Below are 25,743 nucleotides of genomic sequence, written 5' to 3'. Positions count from 1 at the left end.
TCAATAAAACAATCTCAGAACATGTTAATGCCAAACCCAAAATAATTTTATTGCTTCAGCTTGATATTAAGCATTCAGGTCTAGAATCTTGGTTCAGATGCAACTCCAGAAATCAGGAGACCTAAATATATATTTAATCAAAGAAGCTAGAAGAAAACTACTTTAAGAAGAGATGCTAAAGGAAAAGGAGAGGAGGGAAAAAAGATAAAAATAATTATTTCAAAGCAAAAAAATAAGGGCATCTGATACAACCCTTGCAGAGGACGGTAAGAGCTGAAAAACATGCCTGAGAAAGTTATGGGATTCCAAGACATGGCTTCCACCCAAGAATTCTACAAGTATGGCACAAGCAAATCCAGATAAAGACRTTTTTAAAAAGCCCCTCAAAACAGAAATTAACAGAAGGAGCTGAACTAGAAAATGTTCACATATAACTCTAGAGCAGATGGATTGTAAGTCTCTGCAACAGAAGGTCTCACCCACAGAAGTTCCTATCCATCCTTAGAGTACGAGACAACAAAAACAACATTTATAGGGATGGATGTGTTCATGTTCACTTACCTATGAGACTGTGAGTCTCAGTGCACAGATTCGGAGATCTCACCCACATTGGGCTGAGTCCTGCAAGGCACACAGCTCAGTGGTCAYGATGGAGCAGACCACTTAAGCTTGATTGCAGTCAGATCCCAGGTCCTCCTCTGTACCACATGCCTATTGAGTGACCCTCTCTTGATCAGGGAAGGGGGCAGCAGGACTCTGCACACTGCAGAACTGGGCCTTAGATCCAGAATTCATTAGTGTGTGGATGGAAAACTGCAGTTTGTGCCCACTTCTTCCATACACAGGAAGTTAGACCATTGCTAGACACTACACTGGTCCCTGCACAAATTGGGAAGGACACAGTGGATCCACAGCCAGGTGCGTGAACACTGCCCTGCAAAGTTACACAGGGCATATAATGCTGTACTGTGTAGCTCAGGCTTCTCCAAACCTGAAAAAAAAATGTTTTTATTCAAGATGCTTTCCCAGTAACAGTATTTTGTTAGKCAACCTCATGGAGTGAATACATTAAGCCTATATTTACCGTCATACACCTTACCAGGCGGACAGATGGGATGTAAAGCAACTTGTCTGGGAAATTGCCTGTAGTTGTATTTGTCCAGGTAAATTATTAATTGCAAGAGATTAGGTAACATACAGACCACTTACCAGTGCTTCAGAAACCCTGACTCCTACATGAATTTGGTAGGGTCTGGGCACATCAAGCTGTTAAATGGCCGAGTTTGGAAAGAAAAATGAAAACATCAGTATCTGGGGCTTATTGGCACATGAACAGGCAGGATCCTCAGGAGGGGGAGGCGAGTCAGAAATCCTAAGAGATGGAGGTGTTGGATTTGGGGACTGCACTGAGAGCACTAACYCTACCTGAACCAATAGATACGGATCTATTGAACTGGTTCTTCCGGCACAGCCTGAGYGCCTGGACTTCGAACATTTTTGCAGTGTAATAGCATACACATGAATGGCAAGGAGTGGCTGAACGCAGAAAGCACTGCGGCAGAGGCAATGATTTTGGATTCCATTTAACAGACTGGCTTTCAGGGCTATAAATACCTGTGAAAGCTTCCGGTCACAGGGCCAGAAGCAGGAGGCTGGAAAGTCTCCTCAGCAGGGCTGGTCTCGGTGCCGCGCTGCGATGGACGCCCCACCGCTGGGGCTGAAAGCGGCTGAGGCCGCAGGGGTCCCGCAGCCCCCATGTCCCACCGTCCCGTCGAGCACGTTGCACCACAGGCCAGACCTGCAAAAGGTCATCTGGGGTGGGTATCGCATTTCCCAACATTCGGGATCCTCAAGACATGAGATGATTTTCAAAAAGAAACTATTTTCTATTTAGGCACCTTAGTTGCTGTTAAACTCATCTATGAATCTGGTTCAAAGAACTTCTCTTACATCCTGCTGGTGCTCCAAGAAGCTCAAGGTACCCATCCCCCTTCCTCCCCACACCTCAGTGATTTCGCCTGCCAGCCCTCATAAACATAAACCTGCATAAATCAAGCGTTTACTGCCGGAAAACTGAACACCGATCACAATTACTCTAGCTCCATACGGTAGGCCTGGCTAGAACATGGTACGAATTCTCCCCTGCGGGGACTTTTAAGCAACTGCCAATAATTTCCCATGCTCCTGGTGCCAATAATAAATAAATAAATAAACAAGGGGAAAAAATGCAAATGGAGAGGACACGTAAAACTGCCAAACCAAATTCAGGACGCAAAAGGAAAACAAAACAAAACAAAACAAAAAGCATTGAGAAGAGCATAGTCTAGCCAGTAACACTTTCCAGTCCCATCCATAGCTGAGCTCAGAACAGTAATTCCTTGTTTGCAGGCCTCTCTGTTAGAAGCTAAATGTGATTGCAACTGAAGTACATTGATTAACCCAAAATAACTTTCCCTCAATTTGCTGGCTGCTCAAGAATACTCAGGAGACCTGCTTTTGTTCTGAACTAGTCACTCAGGAGCGCTGGCTCCGGTCCTTATGCAGCTATTGAAACTGAGTGAACCAGAAAAACGCCAGGAACTGCACAAGGACACACAGTACAGTTTAATTAGTTTAGAGAGAGGAGATTATTTTTTTTCCAAGCATCACTTGGGCAAATTGTTGTTGTTGTTGTCTTTCTTTTCTTTTCTCTCTCTCTTTCTTTTTTTTTTTTTTTTTTTTTTTTTTTTTTTTTTTTTTTTTTTTTTTTTTTTTTTTTTTTTTTTTTTTTTTATGGTCTTGTTAAAATAATTTCATGGTTGCAGTTTTTGTTCCTGTGCTTAGCAAAGCAAACTGTAGCGGTTACAGCTGGCGGAGGCCTGAGGGGGAGGGCTGGGCCAGTCTCTCTCTTCGTGCAAAAAAGTAGCGCAGCATTTTATCGCGCCGCTTGCAAACTGATGCGTTTAAAGGGCAGAATTGTCAATGTCAGATGCGAGGCTGAGGTACCTATTAATAAACAGCCTCTGCATAGGAAATTCTTTGCAGACTTTAATCAGGAATTTTCCATAGTAACGCCGTGTTCCTACAGTTAGCTCAGCGACAGTGGTTTAAATTCCACCCAATGGACTTTGCATTCGACTTTGAAAATAGAAATAATACATGTGAGATCACAGGTGCTTCATTCCCTTCATTAGCGAACATTTTATGATGGCTTTTTATTTCTCTGCTTTCCTCCCCATATATATGCATGAGCTGAAAGAGGAAGTTAATTTTAGGAAGACTGAAAGATCTGAAAGTAAATCTGGACTAAGATTCTYGTTCACATTCAGTGCTGTCACTATCATAAGTCGATCTATGAGATACTTCCACAAAATGATGGAAATCTCAGAAGAGCCCTTGCTCTCGTGAGTCTCATAATGCCATACATCAAATTCCCACAGGAGTACCTGTTGTTATAAGTTTTTAGTCGCATTTAAACAAGGAAATAAGCAGCTTCTGCTTTGGTATTTAACTCGGAACTGAGAGAATCAAATCTCCAGATTCTACAGCAAATACCTCCCTTTGACCAAGCCTGAACAACTGCTGGGCCTTTCCCACCTCCRAATTTAACCATTCAGCCACTGCACAGCACTTTTCAACCCATCTTGAACGCTGGAGGTGGAAAAGCCATACGTGTTACATTGCCTGCGAAAAAATGAATGTCAGCTGCCAGTGTCTCCCTCTTCTCTTCAACAGTTTTTAGTGCCTTTAAGCCAGTGCCAGAACACAGTCTYTGCAAACACTTGCCCTGCCTTATTGTCTCCTGAGTGTGGTTGTCCTCCCTTGTGCTGCCGAGCTCTCCTTTCCCCTGGACCTCCAAGAGAGCTTCCTTGGGTTTTGTACAGCAGGAGGGACTGCAGTCCAGGCTTACCCTTCTTCAGTTGACAGGTGGAGCCTCCTTTCCCAGAGGTGTTACCTGCTGTTCCTCATAATTAATTATCTTGCCTGCCACCTATTGCCAGATTAAGGCCTCAAATACCAGCATAGTCTAGTGCCTTAGATCTGACTTCCAGGTTAACCTGCCTTATCCCAAAGGCGTTTTGGTTGTCAGATAGATTCCCTAACCGCTCTCCGCTAAGATCCATGTATGTTCTATGCCATGTGTATCAGGCTAAGTAAAAGCTTTAATAACCCTAATTACCCTAAGGATAGATTTCTAGATGAACATCTGGTCATATCCTAACTGCACCCTATTCTTATGCTCTTATAAAGACATTTCCTATATGACCTAACAACTAAAGGTGACCAATAGGGACTTCRTGCAAGCCTACTCAGAGTGCTGAGGAAAGCCTGAAAAACCGTATCTATAGCAAATATTATAACAAAAAAATCTCAGATTCTGTATCTTATATGCCAGCATCAATGCATTCGAAATAAGCTAGAAATAACAACTGCCGAGACAATCTAATGCAAGTGCAATAGGCTTCCTGTGGGTTTATTTCTTTTTCAGTAGCAAGTATTAATGAATTCAGYAGCAAACTCAGACCCCACGTTCAGCTGAACTTCCATAAGCAGCTTAAGGAGTGATTGATGGGTAATTTTCCAGATCTCAACAACAATAAGGACAGCAACAACATGAAAGGATCCAGCAGCATTTTTGTGCAGTAATGTTCAGTGGCTCAGTGTCCTATTGTGGCGATTGTTCTCCTGGTCCGCAGGGAGAGCCGGTTTTAATCAATGGAGCCCTTTGGAATCAAATGCAGGTATTTACTCGAACGCGACACACAGACCACWGTTTGTCTAGCTAGCAGTCTGCTTGTGTCAGCTAATGCTGTGTTTGGGAGAGGTTTCTGACTCTGACAAAGAAATGGATAACCAGACATTTCCTCATCAGCCCATCTAAAATCAGGGAGTGGACTACAKCCATGAATGAGGGGAGAGACTCTCTGCAATCAATAAAACTAAGCCGGCCTCTGAATCTCAACAAACAAACAAATCTATGGTTCCAGGTCAGCCCTCAGATTTTCAGGGCATAAAGCAAGCAGAGCAGACAGGCTCCTGATTGTCAGTATTTGGCTGTTTGTCTGCTTTTTCTCCTGGCGCCTGTGGGAACTTCAGCAGACGAGGAGGTCAGGAGAGGGAGCAGCTCTTAGGTATCGCAGCGACAGGAGCCCAGACCCTGAGGATGGTTACGAACCTCCAGCAGCTTAAAATAGCTACTATTAGGCTCTCCAGGCTTTTCCCAAAGAACAATAATTATCTCCTCTTTCCAAGCATACTGACATGCCCAAGGTCAAACACTAAGTGGCAGAGCTACAGTCCCAAGCCCAGGCTCTTGAGGAAATGCCTAATCCAGCAGATTGCCACAGCAGATAATTTTCATTTGACACAGTGCACCATTGCCCCATGATCTCTGTCCAGGGAACTAACCTGAAATGAAGCTGAGTCACAGTTCCTAACATTGATTAGTCCAGCATTACTAAATGATGATGTTTTTTATTACTCAGTGCTTGATAAGGACAGGATCCCATTTCAGTTATAAGGCATCTTTGGACTCTGTCTACAGCTTGTAAAATAAATAAATGAGCATCTGTTACACCTCATAGGTGAAATCAAACTGAGGTAAAACCTTATCTGGTTCGGACTGTTGTCACTAGACATTTAAGCTGTACATTAAAGCAGTATTTCTGCAAGTTAGGACAGCGATATGAACCCAGAATCAGAGGCTGTGAAATCCTTTGTATTTGTACAGCCACTGCCAAAAATGCTTTAGTAGCAGGTTACAAAGTCTCATAGGCTGGAGTTTCTGCAGTAAATTGCATTCAGGCCAAGCTCACAAATCATTAGCCATGCAATCTTGTTTATCCTACTAGGACTTGGAGTTTGTCCTATTACCAAATCAAAGCARCAAGGTTGAATGGTTCCAAGTGAAAAACCTAATGAGTGAACAAGATTCTCTGAGGAGGGGTGTGGGGGCTGCAGGGACAGTCATTTAATGTAATCATGGTCTGGAGATAGCAGGCGAATGGTCCTGTTAAGSAGACAGCCCCATTAACAGACAGAGAAGCACCCCACTGTAACTAAGGGCTTGTTTATTTATTCTCCAGCATACTGGGGAGCTGCTGTAGATGTCAACAGCTGCTGGAACAAACTAAAAGCAATYTTCATTTTCTCTTTAATGCACATGATTAGGAAGTGTATGAAAGATTCCTCAGGAAACTAAGCATGCTTGAAGTTAGGGAGTTCTGATCGGTGGGGCTGCAAGGCACAGAGGACTGGCTCATGGAAAGGAGATGAGGAGGATGAGTTTATTAAGGATGAGCTCTTTAATTAACATATATAAATTAAAAGACAGAGAAATATTCTGAATTTTATTAAGTGATATCTCTCCAGATTTTGCTCTTTAGCACTAAGGCATGACCATAATTSACGGATCTCTTCTAATAACTGACACTCTATAGCCCATTGGGCAGGGTTGAGGCAGCTGGCCATGGCCCTTTYGGGGATGCAGCCATGAAATGGGAAAATGTGACAGTAATGCAGCAGCAGCAGCAATACTCTGAGACCCTCTGCTGATGCAGCTCAGCACACCCCACCCTGGAGGTCTACATGGTGAGGGGTCTGGAGAATCAGGCACGAGAGGATGGAGGAGCTGAGAAGAAAAGCAGGAAGCCCAGGAGAAGCTTTTCTATTTCCTAGTGGTCCCGGAGTGACAGTGGCCAGAGCCTCCAGCTTCCAGCTGAGAGCTGGATCAAATAGCATGGACCTTTCACTCCTCTAAAACACCAGTTTTTACCATTGACTGTCAAAAACTTAAGACAATTGCTATTTTATTAGKGAAATTTCAGGCATTACCAAGACTACTACCAGGGCTGCATCCCTCCATACTGTTACTGTGTCCCCCCACACCATGCTGCTTCTCAGGCTCAGGTTTGATCTTTGGTTACTTCTGTGTGTAGTGCTCTACACACTATGCAGAGCCCAGCCTCCGAGGGGATTCGTTGGGACCTACTATCGTACAGATTATAACTAAAATAACTACCAACTTACTCTTCTGCACCAGTCACCTGCTATAATTGGATAGCATTCTCCTGTTTAAAACCTGTAGACACTTTTTCTGGGAGCAGCATTGTGATTCTGGTGGCCCATCACCCACTACAGATCATTAAAGCACCCAATTTGCAAACAATTCAGATTGAAATGTGTTTGCTGCTATTCAGCAAACTCTTCTGCATATCAGCTGAATCTGTGGAAAGCAGATTTGGAACAGGGGAGAGCGACAAGCAGGAATAAAGGTTCATTTTACCAGGTAATTTATTCAGAAAAAAATATTTTTTTCTGCTCCAAGACACTGTTTTGTTAGCTCAGGCTAACTTTGCAGAACCCAGAAAATCACCAAGGCGACGCTAAATGTCACGACTGGCTAATAGCAAACGAGCCGTTGCAGCATTGTTCACGTGGAGAGAACTGTACTACCTCTGCAGTCTGTGAGCAGGGAAAGTCASATACAGCCCCACATTTTGTTCAGCAGTACTTACATAGAAAGCAACACATTACTTCTGAACAGCAAATAACCACAAATGGCACAGCACTGTCTACGCATTACATATATCTGGCAGTGGGTCAGAAATCAAGTTCAGCTGAAATGTGTAATCAAAAAACTATTACATCTCATGTGAAAAGTCAAGATTTTCCTTTCATTGCAGCATGTATTAACTTTGCATGTTCCCAGAATAAGGAGAGATTTTTGCTTTTTCCAATCAAGTAGAACACCCTTCTATGCTGACATTTAATATTACCTTCTCCGAGTGTATGAACCGTCACGTAGGAAAGGCATCACATTCATATCAGCTCATTCAGGAACTTATTTTGTGATAACCTGCAAGTTCAGTATACAAAACGTGGTCTAATTTTACAGCAAGTGTATTAAAGTGATGGATTTTTTAAACAATGCTAAAGGTTCTCCTTGGATTCTGCCTACTACAATGGCAAATGTACTGAGAATAGATGCCACAAACAACGACTGTCACACTTTCTTCATAGGCTCCCAGGTGTATTTTCAGCATATGCTCTATAATGTTATATAAACACAGAGTGGGGTGGAGGAGTTGCACATCACCTTTGAGTATTATTGCTGATAATTCACAGATTTCTCTTTTCATTTTTCAAAGACATACATTTCTTTGAACACACCTGTGTAGTCCAAGGGAAAATCCTTTGCTATGGGAGATTTACAGCGAGAACCGCTTTTACAGGACTGTCAAAACCAATCAGGACTCAATTCTGCTACATGGTGTTATCAGTCTAAGGGCTGGAGTGGAAAGAAACAATCTCTTAAGAAGCGTCTGTGGAGCTAGGCAGGAATTTTGGCCCAGCATCTCCAGAGGAGCCCATGGCTCTCTCTAGACATCTCTATCACATCATAGTATCGTAGCTCTCCCATCATCCATGTGAGTCTAGGCATTAGAGAGCCAAAACCTGCATGTGTGCTTGTACACACACACCTCCAGCAGCAATCTTGACATCAGAGTCTTCATCAAGGAGCAGGATCAGGCTCTGCCCCCACATGAAATCGTATTTTAAAAAAATGAAATAAAACTGACAGTATAGGCCAGCTGGTATTACGGGGGATGAGAAAGCAAGAGCAACTTGTAGTCCTCTAATGTACTTGAATTGTGTTAGACATTGCACAGCTCACACGGTTTTACAGCTCCAGAAAGGACAGCAGTTACAAGGGTTGCAGATAAAAAGGCTTTCAAACTACAGATTTCCAAGAAAGTCACTTTATCATGGAGTTAAAATGTAAAAGCATCTCAAGAACAGGGAAATTTGGCAAAAACTCTATTCAAATGGAGATAGAGACTGCACATTTCCTGCTTCCCTCTTCCCCCACCAGWCTGCCTTGTAGCAACAGGTACAAATTCAGGCAGCAGAAAGTGCTCTCACGAAGGTCCAGCAGTGGGAAAGGAGAGCGAGCAGAGACACACTCACATGCATAAGTCATAAATAGGAGCCCCCCCAGGCAGCAGCAATGAGGCATGGAGACAGCAGCAAAGCGAAAGGTTATGGGGACGATTGATGTTAGTGCTTGGCTGTGAGAGAGATAACATCACCGGTGCCTGGAGCTGCCAGAGTTATGGGCTTCAGCTGGGCAGGGGAAGAAAGGCCAACTGATCTATTACCAGCAGGACAAGYGTTGCGGCAGCACAGGTGGATGAATACGCAACATGGGACTCACCTCATAACTCAGAAACACCCACATGTACAGCCCTGAGCTGGGTGCTGGGGTGTCCTCTGCTCCCAGGRCCGTTCACAGATCAAGGCAGGCTAATTCAGCCACGTGGCTTTACTTGGCCAGGGGCAAGGATGGAGGTGAAGGACCAAATCTTCAACATGGCCCCTATACTGGGGCTACAGGAGGCTGGCATATGTCCAACCACAAAACAGAGCATCATGCAGGGCCAACTCCACACTCCCCTCTCAGCTGCCAAGTCCCCCTGCAAGAGGCTATTCTGGGAGCTGGAACAAAAGACAGAGCCACATCCTCCTGCAACCCAGATAAGTACCTCTGCAGTTGCTAGTAGAGGCTTTCCAGCTGGGGAAAGGTTATGCTGCCCATGCACCTGCTGYGGGTTCCCCTAAATATGGAAAGAATTTTCTGGGTGTTGCTAATGAATTTGCTACCTGGCAGAGCTATAGCAGATGAATGCAATCCTTGAGATCTAGCTGAGCTTTACCGATCGAATTATGCAGCGAAAGCATCCATGCACTGCACATCCAAGCCATACCGCTTCACGCGTTAGATTTATGGTTAAAGTAGCAGTGCGTTGCCTCTGGGGGGAATTTGGAAACTTAGGGCTACTTGGCAAAGACAAGTAAGGAAAGGGTCTAAGAACATAACAGAGCACATTGCAGAGCGTACTGCAGTGCTTTGGCTTGGGTCTGAGCTGAGTGTGTTTCTGGGAATGAGGCATTGCAGCCAGAAAAGCCACCTCTTTCTCGCATTTCCATGAATTCCAGATGCACTGGCAGCTCACCTCTGGCTTGGGAACAGAGAGCCCTGCTGGTGGGGGGGCAGGAATAGACTGGGCTGTTTTCTACCCATGTCTCCTTTCAGGGACTTTTGAGCATTCATTTTTTTTAAAGTCTTATACTACCCTGAGCTGAGATATATAAGCATTGTGCTTTAAAAAAAAAAAAAAAAAAAAAAAAAAAAAAAAAAAGGTGGCTTTTTATGAGACAGGTTTGTGTGACAAAGTTAATACTGTGGTTGTTAAGAAGAATAAAGTATTGATTTGCCCATGTTTTTTAAATGACTTGAAACTGCGATATGATTCTGCCTTAAAGCAAAAATCCAGCCTGTATTTCATCATTATAGAAGAGGAGAGAGAGAGATTCCTGCGGAGATTATTGTATTTGTAAGACTGGGGTTTTTTTTTTCCTCTCTGCACATGAACAGCCCATGTGAGACTAAGTACTTTCCATGTGACTAACTCATTCCCATGCTTGCTGTGTAACAGGGCATTTAAAGCATCAACAGGCAAGGTCAGAGCCTGTTTGTTGATGCTAATGTGAAAGCAAACATTGCAGAAAAGATTAGGATTATAAAAGCACAGGTATGTTGCCCCTAAATCTGTTCCTTTTGGGGGAACCTTCCCAGAGTTTGCTGGGGACTCTCCTCCTCTCTGTCTCTCAGTGCTCTCTAATGTCTGAGGAGGATGCCCTGCTAGAGCTGCAGGGAAGGAAAAATGAGCTGCGGTACATAAGGGCACTGGATGGCATGGAGAAGCATAGGGGTGTTCTGAGCCCCCTGCAGAATTTCCTGCTTCCTTGAACAGCTGTAGCACATCTCTGATTTATCCCGCTGCTTTAATGCAGCATGGTATCATCAGAAAGCTGAGAGCTTCTTGAGCTCCCACTTTAAAATGCATTATTTAGATTATTTATATTTATGTTACATGTTCAAATTATGCCTTTCCTCCATCCAGTTCCTTGCGCTGGATGGCAGTTCTGACAAGGCATTAGCTGAGCAATCCCCCATTGATAAAAGCAGCAGATGAGTTGGTTAGTGCCCTATCTCAAATGAAGATCTGAAACATCTTGAGATTTTTTTGATAGTTTTCCAGRTATATAATGACAATTGAAAAGAAAATAGCAGAGGTGTCAGATTAGCATATATATTTCAGGGTTATGAATATTTTGGATAAGTATTGCATTTTTAACCTGAACCATAGCCATTTCAGTAGGAAATCTTATTTGACTGCCAAAGCAGCACAGTAGAAATATCAGAACAACCCCCCAGAGACGGATTTGTTCCTGTGTCCAGCCCAAGCCGTCCCGCTCGCACTACCCTCTGAAGCCTGCCCAGGAAGGGAGATCTGGCCTCAGGCACCCCATGGGTTCTTGGCTTCAACTCTGACATTGCTACGTTATCACTTTAACACCAATAAACAGGATTTTTTTTTTAAGACTAGTAGAGTATCTTTTTAAATTTTGGTTTAACCTTAGAAGCCTACAGATGGTGACAGCACAGTGACTATTTTCAGCTCTTCCTGGCTGTTTATCGCTGACCAGGCAGAGACAGGGCTCTGGGCCGCTGTGACTTCTGCAGCCTTAGGGACAAGTCCTGACGCCTCCAGTTCTGGAGGACAAGGGAACAAATGGGCAGAAGGCACGAGAGATGAACATTTATTGAATCATTACTGAAAGTTTATAGCTGCTTTACGGCATTATTGACAGTGAGGGGGCAATTATGCTGATTAAAACAAAGTAAAATGAASACAAAGTTATTAAATATCCCCTAGCAAAAAGCAATGAAGGTGTTCAAAGCTCACATGACAGATCCCGGTCTGTAGGATTTCTAATGTTCGATTAATCACTAGCCTAGGCTTATAAATAACGCTGGCGAGACACAGCACAGAAGTCACTATTGAAGACTGTTCAAATCAAATTTCAGCCTCTTCCTGATCTTTGGCTTACGCTGCAAGCAGGATCAAATGCTGTCCTTCTCCTGGTGCACAATCTTTCCTCCATACGGTCACACTGTTGTCATTCAGCAACTACTGGGTTTTGCTACAGAGCAGCAACGTATGAACCATGCCATTGACATTCAAGTAGATGGAAATGCACAGTTATACTGACTTCAGAGTCACCAAATGACTTGATTATGTGCCAAATGATTCTTGTTTTTAGCGATCAATTTGATCATCAGGCTTAAGGTCAGGAAATAATTTTCCTCTAACTTAACAATTCCTTAGCAACTTTCTTCCATCTCAGTGCATCTAAAATCCTGGAAGTGGAGATCAGGCTCCCTTTAGCCTCTCACGCTTTTAATTCTCTGTAATTCCTACAACAASAGGTTAAAACAAGAATGAATCTCTACTACCTAAAATGGCACTGACCAGCCCGATTGCCATCTTTTTTGCTTTTGTTTTGCTAGAGGATCAGCTATGTAGCTGTGCAGAAACACAGTGGACTGGGTTTATTTGCAGTGTGGTTTCTGCTTTTCACAAGGATGTTGAAAGTGATTTGTATCTTTTTGCACAGGGAGTAAAACTGAAACCAGAGAAGGGTTAAAATGCAGGACGGAGAAGGAACTGGATGTGAAATTAAGAAATGCTAACTCCGTCACCCTTGAACACAGTGGCTGCAGCAAGGGAAAGGTGAAGTTATTTGGCAAGCACAGAGCAAAATGAGAGGCAGTTGAAAGGCAGGGTTTTGATAGGTACTAATTGTTAAACTGTAATTAGCACAAGGATGCAGTGATCTGCTCCAGTCCCAGCTAAGCAAACAGGTAGAGGTTAAAGACAAAAGCAGCTGCAGAGCAGTCTATGCCAACCTTGCGGCTGCGGATGCTCAAGGGGCCCTGCACAGGCAGCGCGGCCGTGTCCTGAGCTCCTCTCTCGGCACCCTGGACCCGCAGCGTATCACTTGATGCCACTGGGGAAAAAGAGCAGGCTGGTTAGTTTTGAAGAAAAAGAAAAAACCTCCGCTCAGGGGGCAAGGATGGCAAGAAGCCCGGGGGAGCTGAGGGGCTGCTGGGCTGCTCGGCCCAGGCAGGCGTGCAGCGGCAAGGGAGCAAGCGCTGCAGGGGCACCTCTGAAAATCAGGACAGCAAGGTTTAAAATCATTCCCTCCAATAAAATGGCGGTTTCAATCGTATTTAYCCACCATGGAAGTGAACCATTTCAAAAACTGAGCCTTGGCAAACCAAGGTTAAATACACTGTGTTACTGAAAGGTGCCACTTTCCCTCTCCTGCAAAGCTGTTCACAAAACTAACCGGCGGCTGGAAACTTTTGTCTTTGCCTTGAGGGAGCAGTCAGCCTGTCACTGAATCTAAGAATAGTCTCCAGTGTATTGATTAACCCCGCTGAAGCAAGCAACAATGAATCAGAGACAAGAAAATGAAACCAAACAAAGCTGTAGAACATATTTGACAGCAAGATTGGGGTTACGAGTACCAGAACATCTTTTATTACTTGTGAGTGACTGTTGCTTTGTAAGGATCCTGTATGTTCATTCATTCTCAGCCGCCAGCGTTGTACCTACAGAGGTCTGCTCAGCATGGTAGGGAGACCTTTCTCCTGGGGTGGTAATTTATCTATTCGGCGATTTTCTCCTGACTCATTTTTCACTTGTTTCTTTCTTTCTTTTCTTAACACATGATGATTCTCCAGTRCATAATCTGGAGTTTCAGAGTTCACCTAATTAGCCTTTGATTATTTGTGTATACTTAAGCATAAAAAAATTACAAAGAAAGCAAGCATCACTGAGGGCAACCTAGCCATTAGAAAAAAAGAAGAAAAAAGAAATAAAGTATAAAATTCCACTGGGCATACTCAAATCTCAGGGAGAAAAACTATGACAATACCTAAAAACAGAAAAATTATGATCTTATTGCCTCGAGATTTTGCACAAGATCATTATTGGAGTCTATTTAAATTTCAGAGCTAACAGAGGTCGAAGTACTCTTGTTAATAGCACAGTTCCACTGCAGGTCAAAGCTAGCATATGACTATRCGCAGCATGCAAAAGTGCAGCGTCAAGTGTGGATTCCTCTGCAAACATTCTTATGTTACCAGGAGAAATCCAATTACAATAGGCATAGATACCTATAATCACATCAGCGTCATGATAGCTCTTATTCCTGAGTCTTAGCATCTAGCAATAAAACAACAATCAGTGTATGTAAACACCACATGATGTTTGATCTCAGTTATTATGACCTTTCTCATAGTGAGTAATCTCATCTGCCCTCACAAGTGAAGATAATTGCTAGATTAGATTAGTGCTCACATATTATATTGAATATCTCATAAATATTTTTTCCAGTTGTACAGTACAGTAGGTCTGACTGGAAAAAGTTCTCCACAGCTGGCATGCTGAGATCCAAAAAGGGGGATATGCAAAGGATGGAAGACTCCAAAGACTGTCAAGGCTGTAGTAAAGTGTAAATGCCATCATCAGCAAAGTGGAGGTTTAACTCCTTATCTTAACTCATCTTCACGTGCTTTACTGAGCCAAGGGACTTAAACTGGAGCTATTTGACTAAAAGTTCACTAAACAAACTGCAGAGTCTGGAGRAAGAAAAAGTTCACAAAAATTCCTGGAAAGTCTAAAAACAAAACMAAAAAAATCCTCACTATTGCAAGATGGGCCTATCTCACTAACGGGGGAGCACAGTACCCTGCAGCTCCTTCAAATCGGCYGGAGTGATAATGACCACAGCGGTTTTCAGGAAGCTGCCTTGCTACACCTGCAGGGACTCTTAGGAGGGCAAGGCATACCCAGGCCACTAATCGGCTTCTTGGGCAAGCTGAAAAAATCCCTAGCATTGAAGGTTTTCAAAAGCCAGACTGAAACGTCCTTCAATCACAGAGACACATTGAGCAGCCATTAGACAGTGACCACTTTTGGCTACCGCCAAAGAGGTCAGGCTCACTTGGCAAATATACTCAGCACAAGCTCAAGCTTGCCTTCAAATTTAAATTCAGTCTGTAGCCATCAAGTTGGAATTCTGGTCTCTGCTTAAGCAAATGTTTTTAATATTGCATGAGGAGAAGTCTCCCTCTCCACTGCCATCAGCCCTTGCACTGGTGACACATGGCCAGCAAGGCAAACAGACTGGCCACGAAATCCTTCCTCGGTCTCAAACTATAACATACTGCAAATATAGGTTTGCTCATGCTCTTGATAAGGGCTGCCCTGGATAAGTCAGATGGCCTTTCTGTGAAAGGCAGTGTGTTTCTGCTGACAGAAGTTTGAACAGATGCTACATGATTTTGCTTCAGAGATGTATGTTTCCTCTTAGCCCGACTGATAAGATACTTTAAATTTGCCTAGGTATTGGGAGATAAGCAAAATAAAATAGATCTTTTCTYCAGTTTGTTCTGTTCATTTAGAAATTGCTCATCATTTAATTCTGGAGGAAACACTATTAGACATAAAGGAGACCCAGCAAATTCCTAAATATTTACAGTATCTCTGAACAGAACAAATACACAAATACACTTGCAGTGTCATGAAGCACGGGACCAGACATCTAGCAGATGAAATGTTTGTTGTGGTGGGATTTGCTCCAGCTCTCTGCTAACTGAGTGCACTGGAACTGCCCTCTACGGTCACTGGAACCTGAAGGCAGCAAAACACCTGGCACCATTTTGACTACAAGCTGGTAACTACTTAATGCAAACTGTATAATCTTTTCTTTCCTCTTTTTTAAGAATCTATCCCCAGACCACAAACCACTTTACCCACAGTAAAGGAATTGAGCCTCACAGCTGTCTAGAGAGCATTAATATCCTCCTTTCACTGAAGGGGAAGTTGAGGCACCAAAGATAAAGCCTTGAGCTGACYCTAGGCAATGGCTAAAAGATCTTTTGATTTCAGGGCAACTAAGATCTCAACTCAGAAGTTTCAAATGGCCTTCCCAAAATCTTAACGCAGTGAATCTGTAATAAGCAGGAAGTTGTAACTACAAGCTCAGCAGTGCCGGCATCACGTCGGCTCGCCCCTGCTTTCCATCTGAGGATATTAGCTTCCCCCTCAAGCGAAATGCTGAAAATGTAAAGACACCTAAACCAAGACACGTGCTTACAAGTCTAGTACAGAAAACGAAGTTTCTCACTGATAGGTCTTGTTTCTTTTCTTCCCACGTGCTAGGGAGAATCCCACAAGGCAGTTTGGTAATTACTGCAGGAACGAGAAAGTGCCTCCCGTGCCTCCAGAGTTCACAGTGCAGTTGGCATCTCTCAGGCTTTCCCTGTGCCCTCTCCAAATGCCTCCTCCTGGGTGTCACCATACCCACGAACCTCAAGGGGCATTTTCTTGGCGGCTGACACTGKCTCTGCTTTGCCTTCCAAAAGACTGTTTCAGGAGGGTTAAATCCCTAACTTTTGCTGCAACTTTGACAGAGCTCATCAAGTTTTTAGAACACGCAGAGTTAAAAAAGGCATTTGAAAGTTCACCCCGAGACCTGAAATCGGCATGTCACAACTGATGTAAGAAGAGATCTGGAAAAGAAATTATTATAGAATACTGGTGTCTGGATACCTTACAGAACTGGATGGCAAATTCAATAAATACACATATTACATGCACCTAGAGAGCTCATTCACTGACTACAGACTACAGGTGGGTGCTTGTTATGTAGCAATGTGGGAGGAGTTTGTCCTTTAGGAAGCAGAGGGTAGCTGGCCTTCTTGTTTATTTATGTCTTTTTTTTTTAAGATGAAGGGTAAAACACACCTGCCAAAGAAATGAACCTGGGTTGCAAACAAATGAACTCATAGAAGGAGAGAAATATTTATTTAGCTCCCTTTCTCTTTGTGTTACACGTGGCTGCCAGAGCCATTGCAAAAACCCTAACAATCTTACCGGGCTATTTCCATTTAAATCGCTTTTCCTGACATTATGTAAATCTCTTAGTAGAGCTGAAGTTTTTTTTACTCTAGAGAGCTGCATTCCGTGGCTTGCTCTCAGTATGACTGTTCTCCTTCCACTGTTCCACTGGGTTTTATTAGCACCTCATGAAATTCTCTGTGAAGCCCCCGATCACACAGGTTTCGTTTGGGGATGGGTCAAAGATGATGGTATCCTGAGCTCTCAGATCTTCCTAACAAAATTGCATTACAAATGAATTGATATTTGGGTCTAAAGAAGAACATAAGCTCGGATTCAATGTTGTCAAAATTCAGAGGTGCTCTCATAAGATTTTATTTCCAAAGCGACTATTCAGCCTTGTGGTATTTTCACCATTAGCTATATAAGGATTCTTATGTCTTGGATTGCATCAGAAGAGTGCTCTACCAGTTGGAGAACTGTCTGGATAATTTCTGAGTCCAGAGGGTTACATTTTTCCCCTCTGCAGATTTCAGAGAGCTGAAAAGGGAGTATCAGGTTTCCAGCTCCAGCTTCAGTCTAGTTCCAAATACAGATCTCTGTCCTCAAAACTCTGTCCAGTAAAACTCCTAAACTTGAGCAGATATTTGATTTCATGCTGAAATTTTGTAAATCTTGTTTGGAATGGCAGTTGAAAAGAACGCTTTAGCAGCAATAGAAGTCCAAAAACTGCAAACTAAARGTAGATACAGGGCAATGTTAGCTGTGCTTTTTCTAAAGCCTTCAAGTCAAGACAGCTAAGTAGAAGCAACCAAGAAGAAGATGGGGAGAAAGTTGTCTCTGCCCTAATTTTGATCTTGCCGGGAGACCTCTCTAGTCCCTACCTCAAACTACCACAGCTCCAGGATTTTCCTGTTCAATTCCTATAGTTCCTATACACTGCAACCCAGATGAGATAGAGCACAGAGAGACTATAGTTCAAACTCTTTGGATACTGAATATTCAGGCACTCGTAACATCCTTCATTGCCTAGATGGAGGCTTGCAACACAACACCATTTGCCAAGCTCACATTACCCAGAGAATGCCCATGTGTCAGGGAAATTCCCAGCTGGTAGGTGGGATGGGCTACTTTCCATGAGAGCAGCACAGGGAAACGGGAACAAAGACTTGGATGGGAGCCAGGGCTCACACACACTACAAAAAAAAGTCCTCCAGATATTTGGGTGGGCATGGGCACCTTAACTTGGAAAAAAATAAAACCTCATTATTATATCCCATTACTATCATCATAAATGTAAAAAATCTCAGCTTTAACATCAGACATCCAGTCAGAGACCATTACCTTATATTTGTTAGTCATATTATCATAACATTTTACAGCATTCTCTAGCAGTTACGATGTGCTTTTTACCATGCTCTCTAGGTACTGTGCTTTTCACCTAGGTATTCTCTAGGAGAGTATACGCTAACGTTTAGTCTTTTGCAGGCACATTACTAATTTTTGCCAAGTACTTTGAGATCATCTGATGAAAGACTCTACAGACCCGCAATCTATTATTTCTTAGTCAGAAAAACGCATTTGCTAAACAGGAAGAACAAAAGAACGAGCAGCGGGCCCCCAATAAGCATTCAACACAAGTTAATTTGCTCAGCAGCTGTATTTTGCTGAGACAGAATGCATATCTTCATTGTTAAAATAAAAATGTCCACTGGGCTTGTATCCTTCATGCTTTACATTGCTGCCTGCTACATTCCGAGTCTAGTCCAGTGAACAAATTCAATTCCTTTAATAAATAAGAGATCCACTTGAATAATTTTGCCTTTGTCCAGGCAAAATTAATGAAGCCAGAAGACATACAAGGCTGCATAATCTTCTCCCTCATGGAAAAAAAATAGTGGAAATCTGGCAACTAGCAAGGCAGGCTGTACGTGTGAATCATGGCTGCCTGCCGACACTCCTGATTCAGAGCAAGGCAATAAGAACAATAATCCTGCGCCACACCAGCTAACCTTCAAGCTTAGTCACAGTTTCACACAGTTAATGAGAAGAGGGAGCAATGAATTTTCGATTTATGGTGCTCTGTTCCAATAGATTTAGCCTGAAGACAACAGCAGCATTTCCTTGCATCACTACAGACTTATCTTTTTTTTCATTCTTTCTTTTTTTTTTTTTTATTTTTCTTTTTTTGGGGGGGGAGTCATTTTCTGTGTTGGTGAGGTTTTTCAAATCACTATTGAATTTTTTTAACCCTAGTGTGAAAAATCTTACCATCAACTGCTACAGTAAAAATCTGGAGTAACACTCATGAACCTGCCAGATTTTGCTCCTTGTTGTTTTTCTCTTCTCTCCATCTCTCCCGCATCAGGCTGTTTACACAGAATTATCAGTGCTGCCTTGTGATACTCTAACTATGTGAGAGAAGATGCTTTGGCTCCAAACTCCTGTTTTCATGCATACTTCTGTAAATCACCCTGAAGTGCCTCCTGTTTTATTTTTAGCCTAAAGGTGAATCATTCAGGAAAATCTGATAAATGCTGTTTAACCACAGTTAAACTATCAAAACTTGAACAACTCCTGGTTAACTTTTAAGAAGATTTATACGTGGTTTATTTGAGGTCACATGATTAAAGTGAGTGTGCATTTATTTTAACTGTTCCAGAGTGGCTCTGGACTTAGGACTCATGGAGAACTAGGCCCGTGGACATACCCAATGTTACTGTATAGAGGTAAAATTGAGTCAGAACCCAAGGGAAAATGTCACAAACAGCACCACACTTTGGGGGAATTTGCAGAGGAAAAATATGCTCCATTAACATCACCTCAAATGAAAGAAGTTGCTTCCTTTGGAAAGCAATCATCAGGCTTATTTTGAGGACAGAAGCAATGAGATGACAACAGTAATGTTCATAGTATGCCCGAAGCACAATTTCAGCCTAAATGTGCCTCATAKGTGGATGGATTTGGATTTGTACCTACCTGCTCCAGATGAACTCAACAGTTCACATGAAGCAAGACCCTGGGCTAGGCTTTGGAGCGGGCCCAGTGGCAGGGTAGGTAGGGAGGCAGAAAAACTTCGCTCTGTATCTCAATCTGTCTACACCAGTATCAGGCAGAGAAACCGGCCAGGCTCTTCTCTAGAAACATCTGCCAGGCGCTGTGAGGTTGAGGAGATATAGGATGCTGAGGTATAGATATGCACTCTGCAGGCGTGCTATGCACCTCCACCTGGATGCTGTGCTCCACGTTGTTCCAGCCTTCCTCCAAGAGGCAGTGCAGACCCCAGTTTTGTGAAATAATCAAAAACAAACAAAAAAAGGAATATAASAGAGTCCTACACTACTGACACCCAGCCAGTGCAGAAGAAAGCTGTTCAAAGGGTGGCTCTGTGCATTAGATGTGACCCATGAGACAATTCTGTCCAGCCTCCACCCACATATAATATTTATACRCCCCCAGAGTAAACTCCTTTTTATAATCCTGCCACAAGCTGTCAAGTAGGACAGCCCTCGTCTAGATTTTGCTGCTGTTGTAGACAGAGAAAAGCACGTTTCATTTTATCAAAATACTAGAACAATCCTATTGTATCATAAAAATTTAAAAATAGTGCAGAGTACCTTACGTAAAACACTGCCCTAAGCTGCCTTCTATTCATGGCATCACATCCCAAAATATACTGTAATCCCMAAACAAGCCATGGACGAATAAAGGGATCTGATTTCTTATATTTTTAGACACAAAAATGCATGTCTTCCTCTCCTAGTCTGTATGCAAAAACTAAAGAAAATGACCATTTTCTGTGCAATTAAGCAGTGTACCCAGCCAGCCACAACAATCTTTCATTCCACTCAATTCTCACTAACAAGCTTAATTTAATTAACTGTTTTTTTCAAAGATGCCCAAGGGAATTATGTGCCCTTCAAAAAACAGTGGGACTCAGCTTTGCACTTGCCATCTGTGCTTTTGAATAGCCTCTTCAAAACATCCACGTGAGAAGGAGTGGGACCCACAAATACCTGGGGTGCATAAGTGACCTCTCACTTCACCAACTCCAGTGCTGCCGTATTAGAAGGGAGAGCACTGCCACACTGCCACGAGTGGGTTGGTGCTCTCAAAAACTTCAGTTTGACTTGGCCCCAGCGATGATGGTCCCCTTTGAGGTTCCTCAGGGTTAGCATGGAACAAATGACTACTCCCTGCCAATAACCTCTCAGGCTGATTCAACAGCAGACACAAGAGTATATCTGTCTTCACTCATAGTTTTTGATCCCTCCTTCAGTGKCATATATAGTAGGCAGTGGAGGAAAGACTCTTGGTCTGTCCACGTAACATAGTTGTCACACAAACMTTGAAAGCTGAACAATCAAATATAAGCTTCTTCCAAAATATATTGCTTACGTAGTCCTGAATCCAGAAACAAGTCACACTGCACTCATGACCAATCTGAAACTGGTAAGGGGTTATTTCRGGCAGGTTGGGGTCTGACTGGCTATGCAGCAGCTCTGCAGTAAAGGTCTTGGAGTCCTGAAGGATATCAGGTTAAACACGAATCAGCAGTCTGCCCTTGCAGCAATGAAGACTAACCATATACAGGCTGTAGTAGCAAAAGCACAGTCAGCTACATTCAAAAAAGGTGATTATATTCCCCTCCTCAGTACTTACAAGGCTGCGTCTGGAGTACTGGGTCCAGTTTGGGGCTACCTAAGATGTGAGAGACACTGACACACAGTAGAGARTGCATCAGAAGGACACTAAGACATTAGGCGGCATGAATACAGGATGTACAAGCCTGGGCTGAGGGGACTGAGCTTGTTTAACCTTCAAAAGTGAAGGCTAGGGCAGTATTTAATTGTAGTCTTCCACAACCTAAAGGGAGATAATAGAAAAAGACAGAGACAGACTCTTCTCAGAGATGCACAGCAAAAAGATAACAGGCAACAGCCATAAGCTGTAGTAAGGAAAATTCAGACTAGATATAGGGAAAAAAATCATGAGAGAATTTAAACACTGCTCAGAGAGTCTGTTCAATCTCCAACCTTGGAGATATTCAACACTTGACTGGGAAAGGCCCTGAGTAACATGATCTAACTTTGAAGCTGACCCTGCTTTGAAGAGGAGGTTGGGCTAGATGACCTCCAGAGGTCCCTTCCAGCCTAAATTATTCTATGATTCAGATGCAGAAGCTATCTTGAAAACACTTCTCACAAAAATTCAGCTAAAAATGAGGCTCTTATGAGAATAGCCATTCCAGTACAGTATCTGCTCCCCATAGCTGAATTCTCAGGAGAATGGCTTGTRGGACTGTACTGCTGCAAAACAGGAGGCTCAGCCCTCATTCATCACTGAATACTGAATCCTATTGCCTGGACTGATCCAACTCAATCCAAACAGTGCTCTCTCTGCTCTTCTCTAACGAAGATACAGTTTTTTAAGAGTTCAGTCTACAGAGTTATCACAACAGCGGTTCTTCCCCGTCACATTTACCTTTTAAAAGTCATTAAAAAAGAGGGTGGAGAGATTGTGAAGGGCTATCTCTGGACAAAAGCAAGACTAAAGTAAATCTGTTTCTATAGTGAGGCTAAGGAGTAGTAAGGGGAGACCATGCTCTCGGGCTCTTTGGAAAGAGCAGCAAGTTACCTGGAAGAACCAGCTCTCTTTCTGACCACCTTCCTCCCAGGAGCTGCACTGGCCCCTCACTCTCACCTGCTTCCTCAGGAGCTCTGCTGCATGCCTGGCAAACACAGTGCTGKTTTTTTTGTCCAGGATCACTTTATCCCGGGCATTCAGGGTGCCCAAGGTTTCCTCCCGTGGAACAGGACATCCTCGGCCGGCTCCCCGCAGCACGGCRTGCCGTCGCATGATGCTCTCCATAAGGCAGGAATGGCTTCACCTGCATTACTGCCTTTCGCAGAAAATACTTTCTGTCTTAACATAAATTCACCACTCCAAAAATAACTGTAATTATCTAAGAAGCAGAAGAGCCTATTTACAAGATTTAAAGGGGAAGAGAGAAGCAAAAAAATACAGTGCCTGGGCCTCAAAGTACAAAACTATATTGAAAAAAGGCAGCTAAGAGAAGCCTTATTTGGCAGAAGGCATTTACTACTTTGCTTGTACTTTGCTTATGCGAACCAACAGAAATCGCTCAAGTCAGATGGCAATAAAATACTGTGTGAAAACCAATTACTCCTCATGAGCAAACTCTCTGAAGCAGGGGGCTCTGGCAATAGATCTGTGAAAGTTTGTACGTCATGGTTGAACTTCAGAAACAGAAAAAAAAAAAGGCATGCAAAGGCTTAGGTASGCGCACAAAGGAGTACCAGAAAATAATAATTTAAAATAATAAACTTGTTACAATAGCAGTAATGATTGCTGTCTATCCAAGCCCTGAATAATTCAAAAGGTTCCTGTTTCACTTAGTATCTCATGGTATTTTCAGACCTGCCAGAATTTTCTGCTGGTAAATAATGCATCTGTGGTATTTAAACACACAGGATCCCCAGCTAATACAAAAGACTTAACAATGCTGATTTTGAAATAGGGGAAATAAGTCTGAGGAAGGTAAATGCCTATTGAGCTGTCTAGGCCTTCTGTCTTTTCTATTTTCGCCTTCACCTTCAGCAGGATGCTGAAGCTGCCAGTCTCCCCTGTAGTTTCTGTTTTGACACTAGTTACAAGGATCTAATATGGCTGGTTAATTCAGTGTTAACCTTCAAAATAATTTGTAATAGGAGTCCAGAAAGGGGTGGGGTGGGGGGTTAAGAAAAACAAGAGAGGATTGATTTGTGGCATTTTGAGCTTTCATTTCTGCACTTTGGTTTCTCTGCTGCGATCTCCTGTGTCTAGCACAAACACCCTGGAACAAGCCTCGCACTTTGGGCAGCAGATCGATTCCCCGGGAACAGCGGCTTGCGCTGAGAGCAGCTCCGTCGCGTCGGGCGCTGCCGCGGCCCCGCAGCCGGCAGCGACGTCGCGGCAGCCACGGGGAGCTGCCGCCCCTCCGGCGACAACTCCTCCGCCCTTCCGCTCTCCACCTGATTGTCTCCTGCTGCAGGAGGATAATTTCAGAGACACGGGGAAGAGATCCGAAATGAATATATATCTTCCATAGCGCAGCTTTGCATTCAACGCTTGTGGACCTCCATCTGCTTTTTGTCGGTGAGCAATAAAGACCAGTAGCAAAGGACAGGTAAAAGGCTAAACAGGAAAAATGGTATCTAAAAAGGTGATAATAACCACAGTTGCTTTGAGACATTAAATAATGATGACATGTAAGATGCAAGACCAACAAGTAGCTGCAAAGATAATACACATCACATTTTAAAGGAGGCAGGCTGAAAGCTGCATTTCCATGGTTTAGAGAAAATATCTCCTGGATCCAGACTGCCAATGGGTCCAGCTTCTGCTTTACCTAAACCTCTACTGGAACTGCAGCTGCAACTCTACTGCAACTCCAGGAGAACTCTCTCCAAATGTCCTCCTCCTCCCGTTTTATTGACCATTCCTGTTCCCCTCCCTGCACACTGCTAACCTGGCAACTACAGAAGGAGGAAGACAAGCAGTTCTTCAGATTAATACAGCAATTTTAGGACTTTTTATCTAGTCACAGTGAGATTCAGCTACCTCCCTGGAGATAAAATCAAAGAATTGAGAAAGGAAGCAAGAGCCCAACCCAAGAGAATCTGCAGAGACCTGGGAAATATATTAAAGACAAAGAGAGCCCTATTTTTTTATGTCATATCTGAACTTTTCTTGAATCCAGACAATGTTTCATGTGAATTTTCTTTTGATAAGATCTGAACTTTTTGCTGGCTGCCTATATTCATCGCAGGCAGAGYACACGCTCTTCACACTCCTTGCACCTTGCAAACGCAGTACCCTATGCTTTGGCCCATGCAGCTCAGGAGCAGGGACACAACACTCATGCACCGGAGGTTAAATCAAACAGATTTAAGGATGTGGCTGAACTTTCTCAAGGGGGGAAGGATTCCCTTTAGGCCCCCAAAGGTCTCCTGAATCAAACCCCGCAGCACTGGTGCTGGCTGCTGCACAAAGTGGCCCAGCTCCTYGGAGGACTCACTGCAGCTCTGCTCCATCCTCCAGATGCTACATTTGCTAACTAACCCTTGATGGTATCAGGTGCTCAYGCTCTTATTACTGGTCCCCAGGGAGACTAGCATCTCTGATTTCAGGGCACTTKGTCCAAACTTTTCTAGCCTTGTACATTTAAAATATTTTGTTTATCTTGTTGCTGCAGTTAATATTGTTCCCAAACTGTTTTTCTTATTAAATTACAGGGGTTCAGAGCTGGAATAAACCTTCCTTTCCAAATGTGGCTGCTAGTGATTGGCTGGTTGCAGGAGAAAGAGGAAGGGCGAGGGGGAGGGAAAGCAGAGGAGAATTACAAGGTTTCAGATTCCTGTAAACAGAGAAACATTTTTCCAGTCATCAGTCTGAGTCCAGTGGAAATAGGGCTTCAGTTTCCTCTCGTTAACAYCAGGGATCCGGTGGCAATGCTGTTGACATGCCCCCTCTTCTCTAGCAGTTGCTGGATGCTGTTTTGTCTGCAGCTGATCAGAAACCTTGTGCACTGGCAGTCATTGCTGTGCTTTCCTTCTCCTTCATTTTCCAAGCATGCCCTATTTCCAGCCTGGAGCAGGTGCCTGCACACCGGGGAGGACCCGGCCAGCATGCCTGCTTCCCTCAAATCCTGGCTCTGAACTCCACCGTGCGTTGGAGCAGCTCACAAGTGGATCTGAGGATCACAGCTGAACTCACTTAAAGGGCAACATAAACTTCCTCCCATCCTTCCCCTTTTGCTCCTGCATATTCCCAGCAACTCTTCATCCCCCACTAGGCTACAGCTCTCGCTTCTTGACTTTATATTTCATGGGGTCGAGTGCAGAGTCTTCATGTTCTATATTTATACAGCACCTAGCATGCA

The 25,743-nt window shown here is 43.4% G+C and overlaps 1 protein-coding gene across 5 annotated transcripts in view; it reads right to left on the bottom strand.

Moving 5' to 3' along the window:
• Positions 1 to 924: 924 nt before the first annotated feature.
• LOC146599723 (uncharacterized) overlaps positions 925 to 25,743 on the bottom strand; it is a 231,684-nt gene continuing 206,865 nt past the window's right edge. For all 5 annotated transcript variants that reach the window (XM_085298094.1, XM_085298093.1, XM_085298092.1 and 2 more), the window contains 3 exons: positions 12,797 to 12,897; positions 1,615 to 1,798; positions 925 to 991 (listed from right to left, as the gene is read on the bottom strand). In XM_085298094.1, the coding sequence (XP_085154220.1) occupies positions 1,631 to 1,798; positions 12,797 to 12,897 (269 nt within the window). In that variant the 3' untranslated portion in view covers positions 925 to 991; positions 1,615 to 1,630. The remainder of the gene's footprint in view (positions 992 to 1,614; positions 1,799 to 12,796; positions 12,898 to 25,743) is intronic.

Source organism: Rhea americana, unplaced genomic scaffold (genome assembly GCF_003343005.1).
Source record: "Rhea americana isolate MKP2758 unplaced genomic scaffold, rheAme1 scaffold_135, whole genome shotgun sequence".
Taxonomy (NCBI): Eukaryota; Metazoa; Chordata; class Aves; order Rheiformes; family Rheidae; genus Rhea; species Rhea americana.
This window is presented reverse-complemented; position numbering and strand designations above follow the sequence as displayed.